This window comes from Apteryx mantelli, chromosome 10 (genome assembly GCF_036417845.1).
Source record: "Apteryx mantelli isolate bAptMan1 chromosome 10, bAptMan1.hap1, whole genome shotgun sequence".
Lineage (NCBI taxonomy): Eukaryota > Metazoa > Chordata > Aves > Apterygiformes > Apterygidae > Apteryx > Apteryx mantelli.
In genome coordinates, this window is record NC_089987.1 from 2,716,824 (window position 1) to 2,734,651 (window position 17,828).

Here is a 17,828-nt window from a genome sequence, read left to right on the forward strand (position 1 = left end):
ACCCAGAAATTGTTTCTCTACAGTAAGAAAATGGTATCTAGCTTGACAAGAGAGGAAGGAAATTCAGAAATAAACTCACAAATATCATTAAGGACACAAGTCAAAAAGCAAGCAAGTTTGAAGTAAACACTCCAGATGTGAAAAATCTCCATGTAGTCAGTGGTCTTCAGCGTAAGCATGTCATTAGACAATTTGTGGAATAGCGACTAACTACAGGCACACTGAAAATTATGGTCTTTCCAGGAGTATATTGCTCAGCATAATTCTGCTGGCTTCCAGATGCCGTCATGATGCGGGAGTTAGGCAAATGTACATGCCAGCCCATTAAGGAACCAAACTCTAAATATTACATTTCCATTTCTTTTAACAAGATAAGTGGATAGAAGTGGGGCTATAGCCCTGAAGTCTTGTAGACAGAACTGTCGGCCTAACAGTGTCCCATTCCCACTCCCCAAAAACCCAGTAAAACAGATCTTATAATTACCACTACACCATCTGCTCCAGACTCTATGGCTACCATACAACCCCTCCAGTTCAACCATCGGACAGGTTAAGGTAGCATCTTATTACTCATCACTTGCCTTTTATAATGAAAATCTCCTTTCTAATATACATAGAAACAGCATATTTTAGCTATTTCAAAAAAACAACAATTTGAAGCCATGTTTTCTCATCTCAGCTCCCAAAACTAAGCCAAGTTAAATTAATTTCAAATTAAATATCTGGCTGGTAGGAACACTTCCTGGGATCAAAAGGGTGCATTTTAATGTAACAGCATTAAAAAAGCCAGATGAAACATTAAACTACAATCAGTAACTATTTACAGAAAGTTAATTACAATGCTATGCAACTAGAACACAAAATCATTTGGAAGATCAGACACAAAAGTTTTCATGAGTAATGTCAAATTATGCTATTATATCAAGACGACATTTCAGAAATCAATTTTCTTTAAAAATCTACCAAACAGCACAAAAAGTGTTTGCACATATGGTCATGTCTCAACTAAGAGACATAAGTGATAGTGAAACATTCACTGTTTCATTCATTACAATTTTCTTTGTCAATCTGAGGCTGCGAATCCTGCAATTTGCTGGATGCAGACAGACAGCTGTAACCCCATTTTTTGGGAGCTGTGGCATTTCTCTCAAGCATACCAGATCACAGGCCTACTGCAAGAGACCATTCAAGTTATTGGTAGAAGTCTTTCTGCTTCAGGTAGAATACTTGGTCTCAAACACAGGCATAATAATAATAATAATAATAAAATAATAATAATAATAATAAAGTTATGAGAAATCAGCATAACCCCAAAAGAAAGGCATGGGGTTTCTCTTTCTCCATTCCCTCTGTAAAACACGGTTAGGATGGCTTATATTTTAAAAGATTTTAAAGCATTTTGAAACAAAACTCTTACATGAGAAAAGAAAGCACCTTCTTGATACTTAGGTGTAGATCTGACTCAGATTTCATGCTGGCAATGTAATATGTTCCTCAAAAGAGTGACTTAGAGTTCAAAATGCTGGTGCTGCAAGATGCTCATGCAGGCACATATTAATATATTAAAGCAGCCAGAAACAGCAGTCAATAGGAAAAAAAACTAGTTAAGCATAAAAGTTATCTACTAGTTTCCATATGTCAGAATACTTACCTTTTAATGTTTATTAAAATTTAATTTGTTAGAATACTTATTATTTTATTAATACTTATTTAGAATATTTGCCAGAATGAACTGTAGAACCAGTAGAAACATGAAATTAAAATTTATTATTAACACTCTTGATTTACAGTTAAAAGGACCTGCACAGGTCTACAGGACCCTATCAGAAGATTCAAAAACAAAAATAAAATTAAATAGTATTTAGCATCTCCAAAATCCCCCCAAATGTATCCTTTCCTAAAATAGAAGAACTCCTACATTCGGGCACACCTTACCACCTTTCCTGAAAACCAACTGGTCTATTTTCATCTATTTAATCAATGGTAGAACCTGTTTTGACTCCTTCTTAGAGAGCCAGTAAGTATGCAAATCATGCCATCTAGTGGAGTGACAAATTTATGATGTTGGCAAGAAATGACAGCATTTTTATCCATGTATGTGTATGTTTGCTCAATCTCTGACTCCCTTGCAGGACGTGCCAAGTGCTACAAAAGGTTAGCAGAACTGTAGAACTAGAGATACGCTGTGAAATATCAGTAGAAGAATTAATCACTATGCAAACAGAATATTTTTGATGTTCATGGTTGCACACTTTGATTGAAGCGATTTCCATGTGGCATGTTACAGTAGCAGCTTTAAACCATTCCCCTAGGGATCTTTTGATCATATTCCTCTGATGGTGGCAGAATACCAACAGCTGGATATATGTAACCACTTAATAACCAGCATATAATTATCAAGAATACGAAGTGTTTCGAACTCATTAAACAAATCAATCAACCCCACAAGAAAATAATTCCAAATCAAACCCGAGGTTTTATACTCTGAAAAGAGAAGAGACTTGGGAACTTCATGTTATCTCCTACAGCCTTGCTACTACTCCCAATTTACGTGAAAGGCACCCCACTAGGATGATAATGGATAAATGACAATTTACTTCTGACAGGGTTTTTTTTTTTTCTTTCCATTTTTAAAGATAATGCATTCGTTGCTCTGAAAAACATCTTGCAAATCCAAAAGGGCACAGCAAACAGAATAAGATACCTCCAAAAAAGACAAAAGATGTGTTTCATTTCCTCCCCCCCCCCCCAAAAAAATATATATATATTCATGCAACGTTTGCATCCCAGTATGAAAGCAAAATTGCATATTTCATATAGCTATAGCTAAACAGCTAAAAGTTGCAATGGCAGCATTCCATATAAACTACACAAGTGTTTTCATCTGAAATGGCTTTTAAAAAGATTAGGACCTAAAAGACTCCAACGCTTATTTGACTTACCCTGCCACAAATAATCTCCTAAATAAAAGTTCTAATGCTCCCATGATAACCATTACCTTCTTTCCGCATAATAAAAATGCACATACAGGAGACGGTGCTTTTAATTCTTTAATTAAGCCTGCCTTCTGGTTTTGCACATTAGAAATGTCAGAGCATTCATTTATGATCAGCCTGAGCAAGTAAAGATCTTACTGCTTCTTTCACTCGTTCTCTAGGAAGAAACCGTTCCACGAGGTTTATCAGATGTCACTCTCTTTGGAACAAAACGTATCTAAATATATGATGCGTTTATTGCCAAGGGATTGACTTAGTGCTTGAAATCAAAGCCTGATGTTCAAAACAAATGGAACCACCTAAATTGAAACAATAATGCTTGATGGAAATGCTTCTGATTTTAAGGAGCTGCTGCCAATAATCACACATCGGGCCATTTTTGATATCCAAAACTTTGAAGAGAAATGGACTAAACAGCTATGTTCCTCTTTTAGACAGCAGCACAATTTAATCTGACAAAACCTGCAGCAGAGCTGATGGAAAAATGCGGGTTGTCACTTTAAACCCCCCCTTCCCGAGACGTCCCGTTACATAAGCCCTCACCACAGTGCCTCCGCATCCCATCTGGATGGCAAACACCACCACACGTGCCGCCAAGAAAAACTCACTCATGAATCAACAACGAAAATTTCTCCCCTTCCGAAGGAGCTTGTGGGTTTGGAAAGGACTGGCATGACAGAAACCTGAACGCTGCGGGAATTTATTTACATTTTACTCGCAGTCAGCTTGAGGCATCTCCTCGCTCCATTTTCTTTTAACCCTTGCAAAATAAAGAAAAGAAAGTTCAAAGCCAGAAAAAAAAAAGCTATGCAACTTTCTGGAATTCCATTTACGAGATTTTATGAAATCATAGCTTTCTTCAAATTGGCAATGCATTTTCCAGATGAACATACATCAGCTTTTGCATTGATCAGTCTGTTTGGTGGCCAAGCTGCTTCTCCTCCCAGAATGACAAGGATCAAATACTTCTTAGACTATTTATGTCTTCCAAAACCCCACCATGAAAGTCCAGTCCAGTTCTGTCATTTATAGACCTCTGATAGTGAAGAAAACGTACGCTGCCTGGAGTCCACCGAAGGTTAGTTAGGACACTTGTTTACACAGGGACTGAGTCTGAGTGATGCTGGGTAACCACCAGCTCAGCGTCTTTCCGAATCAGACCCTACAGCGACAACACTACTCCGTCACTGTAGTAACTATCCTGCAGACAGTCATAACACTGGAAAAGGTCCATGTACAGAGGAATTAGGCCAAAGAAAATAGTGATTAGAACAACTGATACAAACAGTCTTCCATTTCACTTGTAACTTCATAACTTGGATAGATTCACGGTATTGATAAGGGAGATCCTTGGACACCACACACAACACTAATTATAAATGGTCCAACACTGCTCTCCCTCACATCAGGGTTTGGGTTTTTTAATAAGTGAATATGTAATGACTTTTGAAATCCATGTAAGACTTTCTTGATTGCCATTAGAAAAAAAATAGCACTCATTCATTTCAGCTAAGTTATCATGCTTGTATCAGTTAACTCTCAAGGAGCACACCTTTCTTAGAAATTACTCAGTCCACCCCTTTTGTATTTAAGCTGATCTTATACACTCCTGAAGCAACACTTAAAATCACGGAAGAAACTACTTTTATGTTCACTGATTAACTGGGATGCTGCTAGCTCCTCTCAAGAAGCGAGGACTAGGGCGCTTCAGTGCTATTTTAAATAAGTCTGGCTAAAGCAGAAAAGTATAGACAGGATGGAATAATCATGCATGGGCTGGAAAGAGATGGTCCAAGTGACCTAATGCGTTAGGTTTCGTCTTTCTCTGGTGCCTATGAACTCTGAGATGCTTGACAGCACATCGTGCGCGATCAGCTTGCATACAAACAGGATTGTCCCTGACAGGCTAAACAGTTGCTTAAGTTCGCGAATGGAAAATTAAATTCATCACTTTTATAAATGGAAGAACAACAAGGGAAGTGTGAGAGGAGAGAGAAAACACCCTGCCAATAATTTATTTTATTCCCCAAAATTGCGGCCTTTATTTCAGTTTATGAAACAGTAACTGGCCAGGAAAGCAATTGAAATGTACATAAGTACCCAGGAAGGAAGAGAAAAACAGCCAGCGCTAAATTATAGTGCTTATATAAAGTCAGTAAGCGAGCGCCAGCACTGATGCTATTTATGAGAACTGTGGTGCTGAGATAAACTCAACGGGTTCTCCTATTATCTTCTTGCCTAGCCCCAAAAGAGGTTATCGCTGCCCTCCATGTGGCAGCTTTTAATTGATTCACAAAGGAGAAGCCATTTGGAACTGAAGCCAGACTTTTGCAGCTCCGTGAGGAAGACATGTTTGCAAAAGGCAGCATTGCTGCATCAAAGCCATTCCTGAAGGTGCTGTACAAAAAAAAAAAAAGGAAAAAAAATGGGGGGAAAAGAAAACACAAATGAGAAAAAACACAACAAATATTTTTTCCTCCTCTTTCCATTTAAGGATGTGCCGAGCTCTCAGACTTGTTTGCTTCTCACTCTCTTCTTGAGTATTAGAGCCCAACACTTCTGCAAATGCTCCTTCCTCTCCTCTCGAGTTTTCTCCCCAACAGCTACGACTCTCATGGGCTCCAGAATGAAGAGTAACGCAGCTTTCCTGAGATTGTCAGATAGAGGTGCTTCACCTGATAAGATTTAAGAGTAGAGGTTTTGAATAGCACTCAGCTCGGGAGAACCTAATTCAACTCTTCAATCCGCCACAAGCACAATGTTGCAAATTTGCGCAAACCACTGTCTGTTTATGTTCAACCCTCCAACATGTAAAATCAAGTATTGTCCTACCTCTTAGCCAAGACCTGGCATTTAAGGAGAAATGCACTATCGCACCTGATAACGCCACAGTTCTCAAAGAGACATGCTGAACCAAATTTATATTTCCAAACAGCTATGGTCTATGGTATTTATTACTAGGAGAAGAAAACATTGGTGAAAAGTATTTCCAGCTACCACAAGATTAGCTCACTCAAGCAGATATAAACCACACAACTTCTCGTCAGACTGCTATGGCTTGAAAGATTAGTGGATGTCCTATATAACAAACAGAAGCATGTGTTAAACAGCAAACATCAGGGATCCTCAACAGATTACGAGCCAGAGCCCTACCACTAACCCAGTCCCTCCCCTCCAACAAAGCTCCAGAGTATCCAGACCATGACTGATACTTAAGTTAGTGGGTCTACCAAAGGGGGGGACTGAAACTACAATTACCAATGCAGTTGCAACAATCTGACTTAAGCTACAAAAATCCATCAATTTCTAGTGCTGAATATACAGCTTAAAATATTAAATATATAGGACAACATGTCAACTAAAAAAAAGTTTGAATTTTTCTTCAAGTGCTCCAGCATTCTGATGGAAGCCAAGGTCTAGATGCACGTCTCCAATTGCTGTAACCAAGACTCACAGATATCTGTTTCTACTAGGCGCAACAGTGTTTTAAAGTGCTGACAGACTGTCAGGCAGCGAGTAGTACGATATGCAGAAACGAGACATACATTAAGGCCAGAGCTATAAACAGGAAATGAAGAGACAAAAAGGGTGCAAAGGTATACAAAGATTAGGAAGGACAGAAGGGGATAAAAAGAAAAAAATGGGTATAATGCATAGAGCTACACAAATAAAAAAGGCTTTTTAAAGTGGAAAAATGCAAAAAAAACAAAAAAGACTGAATACGGTTCATATTTATAGTGTATGCTTTCAGGAATTGTAATTTTATACAAAACTTTCTACATAATGGCAACAGTCTGCAACATCTCATAAAACAGACCCAGTGGCGAGAACTATTAGAGCTATGCAGTGAGAAATATTAGAGCTAACAGTTTGCCCATGAGATGCAATTTATTAACCTTCCTCCAATATTTAAAAGCTTGATGATGCTTAAGGAACAAAACTGTGGTATTTTTGTCGTTCAACCTGCAGCGTTATTAAAATCAAAATCTTCATAAAAAGCAAATGAGACGCTGAAACAATAGTGAATTACTGTGATCAGCGTATTTTACATGACAAGTTGCAAGCTGCTTAAACTGGCCCAACTTGCATGCTGTTTGGGTTAGGTGCATGAAAGAGCATATACACACGCACTGAGCAAACCGGCATACGTTACACAACCAAGCGGGAGTCAAATATGTTTCCTATTAAGCAAATGTGGGTGGTCTGGCTCTCCAGCTTAAGTAGTTCCGTGTTAATGAATTTTGTAGAGCAGCGTAGTGCTCAGTTCTGTTGGAACTGCCCCTCTGAAGAGAGTGCAGCTATGGTTCATTCTTCTGTCAAACAGTGTATTAAAATTGCTTTCAACTAATCGGGGAAAAAAAGATGTTCCCATCTTTACTGGAAGCAATATTATGACACAACAGAAATACTAAACTCTGATTATCAATTTCTTTCTATTCTATTTTAATTGTGTTTAAAAAAAAGGTTATGCAGCAAGTGAAACAGAAAATGCATCATTTACCACATAGCTGAAAATCAGATTTTTGTCATAAGACATTTTCAGGTAATACTTTTTCCTATGCTATTTTTCCAAGACCATAGGTAAAATCACCTTTCATTTTATAAAGTTTCTTCTACATGCAACATTCTGAATTTGGAAAATTATTTTTTCAAGCTCATTTGTGGATACTGCTATAAAACCTCAATAGAGCTAAATCTGTATTTTTTGTTACACAAAGAAAATTATAACTGCTGATGTTCTTATATCATATTTCACCAGAAAAATCTCTACATTTTTTCTAGGGTTAAAGTAATGAGCTATTTAATGACATATGTTGTGTTTAAGTCATTTTGGTTTCTTGCCCAAAAACTCTTCAATACCACTGCCACCCCACAAGCAAATTTATACCACAAATGAAAACGTATACTTCCAAATATAAACTTTCATCTCTCTCTTGTGGTAGACCTTATGCAGTATATCAAGAATTTTTAATAAACATACATCTCTCCATTTTCTATAGCTTCTGCATATTATTCAAAATAATCTCTATTAAATACAGATTTGGTTAGTGTTTTCTTTTTTTCCTAGAAAAAGAAAGAAAGGAATATATTTTCACTGACAAAACTTTAAGAAGAAACCTGAAACAAAAGGAAAAATAAAATCTACATTGGCTGAGCTTTCCTAGCTACGATTAGCAAATGCAAGGCTGACATTAGATTCTCATTTAGGTTCAACATAACGCATCAGAGTATTACTGCTCAGAGCAGAAGCAAACCACATTGTTAGGACAACAACGCAATTTAGTTCCCATACTAGCGCCACGCTTCAGTCTTTGGGAGATTTTATGGAGCAGTACATCATCAATAAAAACCAGATGGCCTATGGACTGGTAAAGCTAAGCGGACACAGCATGGCAGGGCTCTTCTCAGTACCACTCGGATAAATAGCAGGGATGAAATTGTGGCACAGCCAGACTCGGTGGGAGTGCTGTCACTGAACTGAGCGCGGCCAGGATTTCATCCTTGAAGCTGATGAGTCATTACAGATGTGCTGTCATCCATATGACAACTCACATTATAGCAAATCCATAAACAAGCTACTGAAATCAAATTTCATTTCAATTCAATTATTAGTAGTGATGATATACTAGCTCATTACATGAAATCACCACTTCTGGACCAGAGTTGTTACTATTAAATTCTCTTCACGGTAAAGTTTACTTGAATTTTCTGCATTTGTTCCTGTAGGATTTTATTCTTCTTATTGACTGCAAATCTTGATAACCATTAATACTTAGGTGCCCAAAGCAAACAGATACCTGTGGACAGGTTCACATGGGGCAAAGTGTTTTCCGAAGGCATACACAATCCCCGGTTTATTATGGATTAGCTCCCTAACAAAAGCAACACACTACCCAATGGGCAGAAGAAATAAAGATGTATTCCAGATCCCAAACCTGGATCCCAAACCTTTGGCACTGTGCTTCTGGCATCAAAGACACAAAACCAGTCGTTCCTGGGCCCACTGTGCAGAATGCTGCTGCTTAGAGCCACTGCTGCTTACACTAGTGGAAGTGCAAATCCAAATTCTATAATCCTATTTCTTCAGGGTCAGAATGCTACATATAAATTGCATAATCCCTAGCTTCAGCATTCAGTCACGTGATTATGTTCCTTCTCCCTTTTCATATTTTCAAAAACCTGTTCTTCCTACACAAGCATTTATGAACTCAGTCATCTGATTTGTGCACACAGATTTTAGATTGTATGGAGGGAGGGGTTGCTAGTGCCTTGCTTTAAAATTGTGACAAAGGAGGAAGGAGAAGGCTATCTACTTTTTCATGCTTTTAAAAATCTATTTTCTGCAAAAGCTATCCAGGCTTTTAAAAACACTATAGGAACAAGGTATTTCCTGTAATAATCACATACATTGACGAGATCAATAGATAAAAAGGTTTTGGGAATCAAAATTCCTCAGATCATAATCTCCCTTAAAAATATATACTTAATTGGTTGCAGTATTCATTGGTTAAGTATGCATTGAGACAAAAATTGGGATAATGCAGCAAATGGAATGGGGTTACTTTTGCCTATTAATTCCCCTGTGATAGATAGCAAGTTACGAGAAATGAAAGCAGGTCAATGGGACTGATATTTCCTCAACTCAGTTCTGCGTAAAGAAAGGACAGCAGATTGACCACCAAATATTCGTCACAATTTTTTCCCTGTAACTATCAAACATATTGCCCAGCAGAAGTATAAAAACAAAACATCAGATCCCTCAAACGCCAATCAAAATCAGCTCTGTCTGGCTATGTTCCTAAGCATTTCAAATTGGCAATTGCATACAATATACTTTAGTATAACAAGTTATTCCCACTGTACTAATCCACTGGAGACCTACATAAGGTGTGAACATAGCCCATGTTTTAAGACCGAGATCTATTGCCACATAAAAATCTAGCTCAATGAGTAAAGCTGTTTGTTCTTACATTTGCTCTTAACTCCATTCCACATCAACATTTAAATTTCTGTTACCTCTAGACAGAACGCACAGCAAAGAGCTGTAGACTTGCACCAGACGCTTGGGCGTTTGGGAGGCCTTTGCCTATCCGCTTTGCTGGAAGACATTTCCGCCACAGTACATGGAACGAGCTTGGCTGTCCTCAAACTATTCGCCAAGGAATCCCCTACTAGAAGCTACAGTATCAGAGCAAGATGCTTAAGTCCAGAATCTTCTTCACTCATAACTAGGGGCTATGACTACTACATTTTTACATCAGAAACACGTTTGATTCCTTTTAAATTGGCAAAAATTGCACTGCCAGTGTAAGCAACATCTGCTCATTGCTGCAAAATAGCTTTAACATCCAAAAGACTTGAGCACGCTGGGACAGATACTATTACCTTAGCATCCTGTGCATTCCCGTTATGAACCCACAGGCATTATGATACTTAATCTCTCCTTCACTACAGATTGCCAATTTCTTCCATCTCACCTTTAACAACAAGTCTTTTGAAGTAATACACACAAATGGAAAATAAAAAAAACTGAGATCCAAGACCATATTGTTTTGAACATTTCAACAATACTTAAATGCTTTATTTACTTCATTTTATTATTTGTTCCATTTTAGCCAACGTAATATTCCTCAGTTAGATACCTGGTACACTTGGTGTGGTTGCAACCGATAGCTGCAAAGAAATCCACACTCAGATTTCAAGATTGAGGTACTTCTGGTGAATATCTGCAACAAGCTAAATTAAACCAGTCCACTAGCATTCCTTCATAAATAAAAGCTAACAAAACATCTGTCTGGCAACTGCAACAACAATACATACCTTATTCTTACAAAATGTATCCTAACTGCAATTATGAGATAATTAAGTACAATTCCAAAATTATAAATGTTGCATTCAATGTTTTCATGAGCTTAAAAGTAAACTCAGAATTTAAGCATTAATTCAAAATATCCCCCATTAATATTCTTCTGCAAACCACAGGAGAGAATTTATGGAAACAGCCATGAAACGAAAAGTCTAACAGGAGCCACACTCCTCTGTGTTCCCATTCCATATCACCAGGCTTCCGCCCACTGCGAAGGAAAGGAAGCAGCATTGTTTGCACTTACTTTCCACAAACTGACCACACCTTTCTGCTGGACTACTGCCGTGTGCCTCTACCCAAATCATGGATCTTCTAACATAATAATTGTCCACCTTTGCTGCTAGTGATGTCAAGGACTTCTGATAGAACGAGCATCAAAACCACCAGAAATTTTTAGTCCAGCTCCTTTTAGGATGTGCAGGCATTTAAATACTCTCACAGAGGATATATTTATGTCCTTTGGAGCCACACATGTTCAGTAGCCCCATCTAAAATAGTCCCATTTAAAACAGGCAGGAGCTGCAAAGTAGAGAGTACTTCTCAGAGGGAAAATACAAGACTTCCATTGCACTTTAAATGGGATCAGATCTCACTGCAAGACATACGTTAGCGTAGGAAACGCATTTCTGAGCCTGCTTTTAACTTTTCTCATCCCAGAATTAATTTAGTTTGTCATCAGAGAGAACAGCAATTTGACTCCTATCATATTGGAAAGCTTATAGCAACTCCTAAATTAAAAACCCATAAAGAACACGGTAATATATAGGATAAGTGTCTGTCACAAGTGTAATTAAAAAAATTTTTTAAAGGTATACTTGCATTTTAAAGCAGCATAACATTTCAAAACACAGATATTAGAAAAACAGTAAAGCTTGTGAATTATCACAATTATTCACAATTATTATATACAGTACATACCTAGAACAAATTTCCACCCCTTCAGACCTGCTTCAATGAAAATATTTTAATTATCTTTAACAACATAATTAGAAAAATGATGAGAAAGTGAAAGAGGAATTATTCAGGGTAACCTGCATGTTAGTATATTTGCATTTATATTTGAATAATGTTCCTGTAGGAAGCAAAATGGGATCACCAGGCAACTACTCCTATTTCAAGGATAGAGAGATGGCCTTCAGATCAGCACCTTGGGACCCATTTTCATTTCATTTCTTTTGGGAGCAATCAATATCCAACAGTATGAGGTCCAAAATACAATTAGATAATTGCAGGGCTTATTAGGAGAGCAAGATGTGGATGAAATGAAGTCATGGAGTCAAAAGAATGTAACAGGAATAACAGCTCACAGGTCATGCATATACAGTACAATTCACCAGTTTATTCATATAATATATAGCCTATTATCAGTGGGTTTTTTTGAGGGGGAAGGGGACGGGGGGAGGGAGAGAGGTTCCTCCCCAGTATGACAGCTTCACTAAATCATGCATAGACAGACCCCAAGCAGCAGACAGTTCCTGCCTTGTCTACACAGTATAAGTTCAGAAGTTCCAGTATTATACTCACAGCGAATTCCATAAATCATGAGAGGATCAAGCTGCTTCTTCCCATGCTTCCCCTGGCCTGAAAGGTTGGAGATGGCCTGAATTTCCCGATGGAAGAGATAATCCAGCAACGTCAGTGCCATCTTCTCGGCTGTGCGGCAGTTCGTGCTGATGTGCAGCATGTCAGCAGGGGTGATGGGGCAACGGACCCGCATTTCAGGATTATTTTCATCTCCAAGCCACGTCCCATTGGGGTAATCCTCTAAAAACAGAGATTGTGGAAATTCTAATCGTGGCACAGAATGAAACAGTCAGGTTCAAGTTATATTTAAAATTTCTTAAGATATCATGAGCTCTTCCAATTTTCTTCATAGCCTCCATAAGCATCTTTCAAATTCAGAATGATCGATAAGCTCAAAACAGTTCTTCTCAAACCCACATCAATAGCGACCAAACGTTATTACCATTAACAGCTATGTTCTGGCCTACATGAGGAACCGGTGGAATTAGTCCAGATGTCTAACTCTAAACCAGGTATCTTTTTAAAGTGTCACGTACTAAAGGCCAACGACTGAAAGAGCATCATTTATTAAAAATGTTCTTATTGTATGACAAGTTTAGTCAGCCTCTAAAAATGAAGATTAGCACAACCCCATAACTCATGGTAGAGCTATATTTCACCAAACAGTTCTGAATCACATTTTTCCCCCATAAGCATCAGATTAAAATGAATCTAAGCAAGATTATGAATAATTTAAGAAATTGTAATTAATGCTGAGTAGTAACTTATTTGATTACTTACAGAAATATCATCTTTATCAGTGACAATCATTCAAAACATAGCCAAAAATCCCAATCAATATCTTGTTTTGCTTCAAGTTTTCTGACCACTAACCTACAATACATCCTAAGCACATTATTTACCAAAGGAACAGCCCCAAGTATATCTTCCCTTCTAGTCAAGGATGAGATCATTAGCAGCAGAATATATCTTAATTTTACTGGCTGCCAGAACTATACCTAGCCTATATATATATATATATATATACACACACACACACACACACACACACACACACACACACATATATTAATATGTGTGTGTGCATCTCCAGAAGATCTTTGACTTTGCTCCAGCCTCTCACTTTGGGAAAAAAAAAAGACTCATTTTAAGACGAGAATTACTAAGCCCTCAATGGAAACTCATCTTTTCTGGCAGTACCAAAAGTCTGTGGATTCAAGGCTAACCAGAACCTTGAACAGAGCTCAGAAGGGAGACCAGTCACAAACAGTGGAGGACGCCATACAGGACTTTGGATGAGAGTCTCATTCCAGATAAAATGAAATTTCCAATACAAATCTTTACAAGGCTAATAGGAACTGGAAAGAACAATGTTCAGTCTACTATTTCAATGTTGACTGACACAGACCATTTGCATTTGGTTTCTATGTTTGCTCAGCTTTCTGGAGCGAAAACACAAAGCCTCCTGACTTAGGAGTCACTCAGACCTTCGAAACTGGAATTTTATTGCTTGTTTCACATACCTTCAGAATGGTTAAAAAAAAGTGGGGGGGAGAGAAGGACTCTTTCAAATATATGATTTATCTTTGAAGAAATGCCTATGTAATGGAACTTTATGGTATATGCCAAGTCACAAATTCCTGTTTTTCCTAATCATTCTGTTTGCACAATAGAATAACAGAGTTCGGATGGATGAGCACTTTTCATATTGAACAGGACAGGACCTCTGCGTAAGCAGCAGTATTAACCTTCATTTTCAAGTACTGGCATTGGTTAAGCAGCCTGTGTTTTACTAGACTATAAGTCAAAAGTATGCAATAAAATGTAACATATATAAGCAACTCAAACAGTAAAGAACACTTTTCTGACATGACCTTTGGGTTGAGTGACACTGTGTATAACAGACACAAGTTTATTGCAATGAATGACAGTGTGAAGAACTGTTAGATTATGCAATATTGATATAGCATTACAAATACCAGATAATCAACTATAATAATCTGTAAGAAAAAAAAATTAGCGCTGATATATATAACAGCTAGTACCTCGAGCTTATTTTTCTACTGAAATCTGAACTTAATGCCCTGTTCTGAATATATATATATATTTTTATACACATGAATTCTTTTAGGCTTTTACTTGTACCTTACTTTTTACCATGAACTGTGTAATAAAGCGCACTAGCTGTTTTCTGCTCACAATACCAGGTGCCATCTGCAAGATAAGGTGGTTCAGATTAATTATGAATTGTTTGAATGCTACTGTTTCTGGCCTCACCACAAGTCTGGTTAACATGATTGGGAAAAAGAAACGTTCTGTTACTAAAGACAAATTGGCTGTTCTATAAAAATTAAGATAGAGCTGGCAAAGTAAAAGATGTCACTGGATAGATGTGCAAGTTTTTCAAAAACAATTTAGCAAGCTTGAATAAATGATTCTACATCCTATCAAAATTTTACTGCCGTACCAGTTCAAACAATTACTAGTAGATACAGAAGTTATTTGCATTTACGGTTCATCTGCTCTCGTCTAACAAATGCTATCAACGTACATGAACTGAAACAAAGATTTTTTCCATTTGCAAAATAATCAGTTTTTCACTGGCACCAAGTCCAGAACATACTGTTTTTACCACATGCAACTGTACTTTTATTGCTAACAGCCTAGAAAAAGACACTATCTTATTATTCTGACCTATGAAAACACGCCCCACATTAACTTATCTCTTGGTTTTTCACCCTGCTTTAAAAGCTTCAGTAGGAAACTCCCTCTGCTTCTATATCTTGCAGCAGAAATACAAAGAGGTAAACATGAAATTCATTAAAGAAAAAATGGCTGTGTGGAACTCCCAATGGCTTTTAGACATTTCTACTCAAATGTTTACAACAGTTCTTCAATTCAGTCCAAACTAAACCAGCTTGAATGTGCAGTGTTATTTCATTTCCCTACATTAGAGTGCAGTCTTTGAAATGAAATCCTTCCTGTCAAACTGATAGACATCTGGAAATGGTACCAAAATGCTGATGTGATGAGAGATTGGTGGTTTAGAAGAGCCCAACATACCATTACTTTAATTTCTTCACTGAAATGACCAGTTTTCCTTTATCCAATCCATCCTCCCCTGATTCCCTGCAAGTAATAGGTACTGTCAAAATAGAACCACCAAAATATTCTCTCCTACTTAAGAAATTATTCAAAGACTCTTACATCTGAATAGAACGTACATACAGGACACAGAATAGATACAGAGCACTCAAAAACGAGAAAAAGAATTGCCTCAAGATGTCAGGATCCCTTTAACCAGCAGTTAAAGAAAACTTTGTAGTTTGCTCAACCATTTTATAGCACTTAATGTAGAAATCAGTCTAGCACTTACCCCCAAATTAAATTGAAATCAATGTTAAAAAAAACCAAACACATAGCTATTTTTTTTCTGCACATAATAATACTAATAGCAAACATTATTTATAAATTTTAGAGGCAATCTAAATCTCAGGTTAATATAAATGACTAATATTTCTTCTCTGGTCTTGGTACTGCTTAGAAAGATAACTAAATGAATGTTCAAACTGAACTTTTCATTTAGATTTTACAGGTTTCGGAAGGAGGGTTCTCTAGGTGTTCTGGGTTTTGTTTTGTTTTTCTCTTCATTCCTATTGTTTCCTTCCTGCTTATCTCACACCATGTTCTTCTTTTTAAAAACTGAAGATAGACTTTTTTTTAAACAGCAATTCCCATTCATGATAACATACAATGACATTTCAGATGCATTAAGAATGTGAAACATTACTAAAGTATTATGTTGTTTTATAATTGTTTTGTTTCACACTACATCTTCCTTAAATATATAATTTCATATATAACACCTAAAAAAAAAAAGACACCCATTACTACATGTACACACACGGCCTTCAGCCCATCTCCCCCCTACGTATACATTTTAGGCCACATAAATATATACAAACAATATTGCCCAAGCCTCAAAAGCTGAGATTCATGGACTTGACTTTATAATCGTTTTGCATTACATGGAACTTGCATACCTAATGTTAAGCATATGCACACGACTCTGCTGTGTCACAGGTAGGGACTAACATCTATGCACCGACATCAGGGCACAAAAGCTACATTGCTCTTCATCGTATATAAAAGTATTATTATTCATATCAACCTGCCGAGACATCTGTCACTTTGCATACAGTAAATACAATGCGACTGGCACAAAAAAAAACAAAAAAAAAAGTGAAAAGAGGAAGCAGAGGGCTGGTTATGAGGGAGGCAGGACCGCTCTAAACAAATGGGGTGGTTTGAGAGAAGAGCGTGAATCTGGAAGGAGAAGCAGGTGGAGCTTGATGAAAATTCTTCTCTCTGACCAATTTAGTACATAGACACCACTGATGAAAGCTACATTTGAAGCTTCTAGCACTCTAGCATCCTTTTACACCATCTGTAACAATTATTTATGCATTTTATTCAATATCCAGATGAGTCAAGTTATTTAGTACATACATTGTAACAGCCAGATACCAAGTCAGTTCTCCCCCAGGCACTATACAACCAGCCCTACGCAGCCGTATAGCTTCTTCTAGACCTTAAAGGCTGCCAAAAGACAAGCAACACGGGAGTGCTGGGCAGGAAGCATACAGTCAAACACACACTAAAAAAGAAAAAACGAACAAGTATAAACACTCATCTGTACCTCAGTCTAAACATACACCTTTTTTGTTTAGTAGCCCTGATTTTTCTTTCATTAATTTGCCTAATCACCCCGTTGACCCATTTTAACTCTGGCATCCAAAATACTCTCTGGAAAGGAGTTAAACTGTGACTGTGCGCTACGTGGAAAGGTACTCCCTTGCATTTCTTTATGCCAAATACTATAATATCATAGAAGGGCTCTTGATCATTTCTACTTCCAGTGTTAAAGTCAAGACATTTTTATCTGATTTGCTCTCTGCACTCAGGAGCTCATTTCAATGACAATCTAAATTTCTAGTTCCTCCTCACTGTTTTTTTCCCGAGATCAGAAAATTTGCCTTTATCTCCATTCCAGTGAATCCAGAACTAGTTTGCTTTTCACTGCTGTTTTCAAATCTCTCCCCACTTAATAAGTTCATTTCTTTTATCTCCCAGCACAGCTGACCGTTCCTCTGTGACCAGAGAACAAAATGGTCTCAGCGAGCGCGCGGGAGAGAGGGGAACCTGCGGCTGCTCCACAAACACCCATTGCTATGGAAACAGCACGCGGGAGCTTTAAGCTTAATATCGAGAAAACCTATGTCAAGAGAAGAAAAAGCAGACAAGAGTCGCCGTAGCTTTCAGCCTCGCTGGAACACGCTCTGGACGTTTGGGTGCGTGTTCTGCCGCCGGGGAGAGAGCCGGCCCCGCGCTGGTACTCGCTGCGCTGCCCTGGGACCCCCCTCCCTTGCGTGGTTTGACAT

General features: G+C 37.8%; 1 protein-coding gene across 1 annotated transcript in view; it reads right to left on the reverse strand.

Annotated features, from left to right (window-relative positions):
* The window catches only part of BANP (BTG3 associated nuclear protein), a 167,379-nt gene that overhangs the window by 97,426 nt on the left and 52,125 nt on the right, over positions 1 to 17,828 (reverse strand). The window contains exon 7 of the mRNA XM_067302383.1: positions 12,388 to 12,627. Coding sequence (XP_067158484.1) covers positions 12,388 to 12,627 — 240 coding nt within the window. The remainder of the gene's footprint in view (positions 1 to 12,387; positions 12,628 to 17,828) is intronic.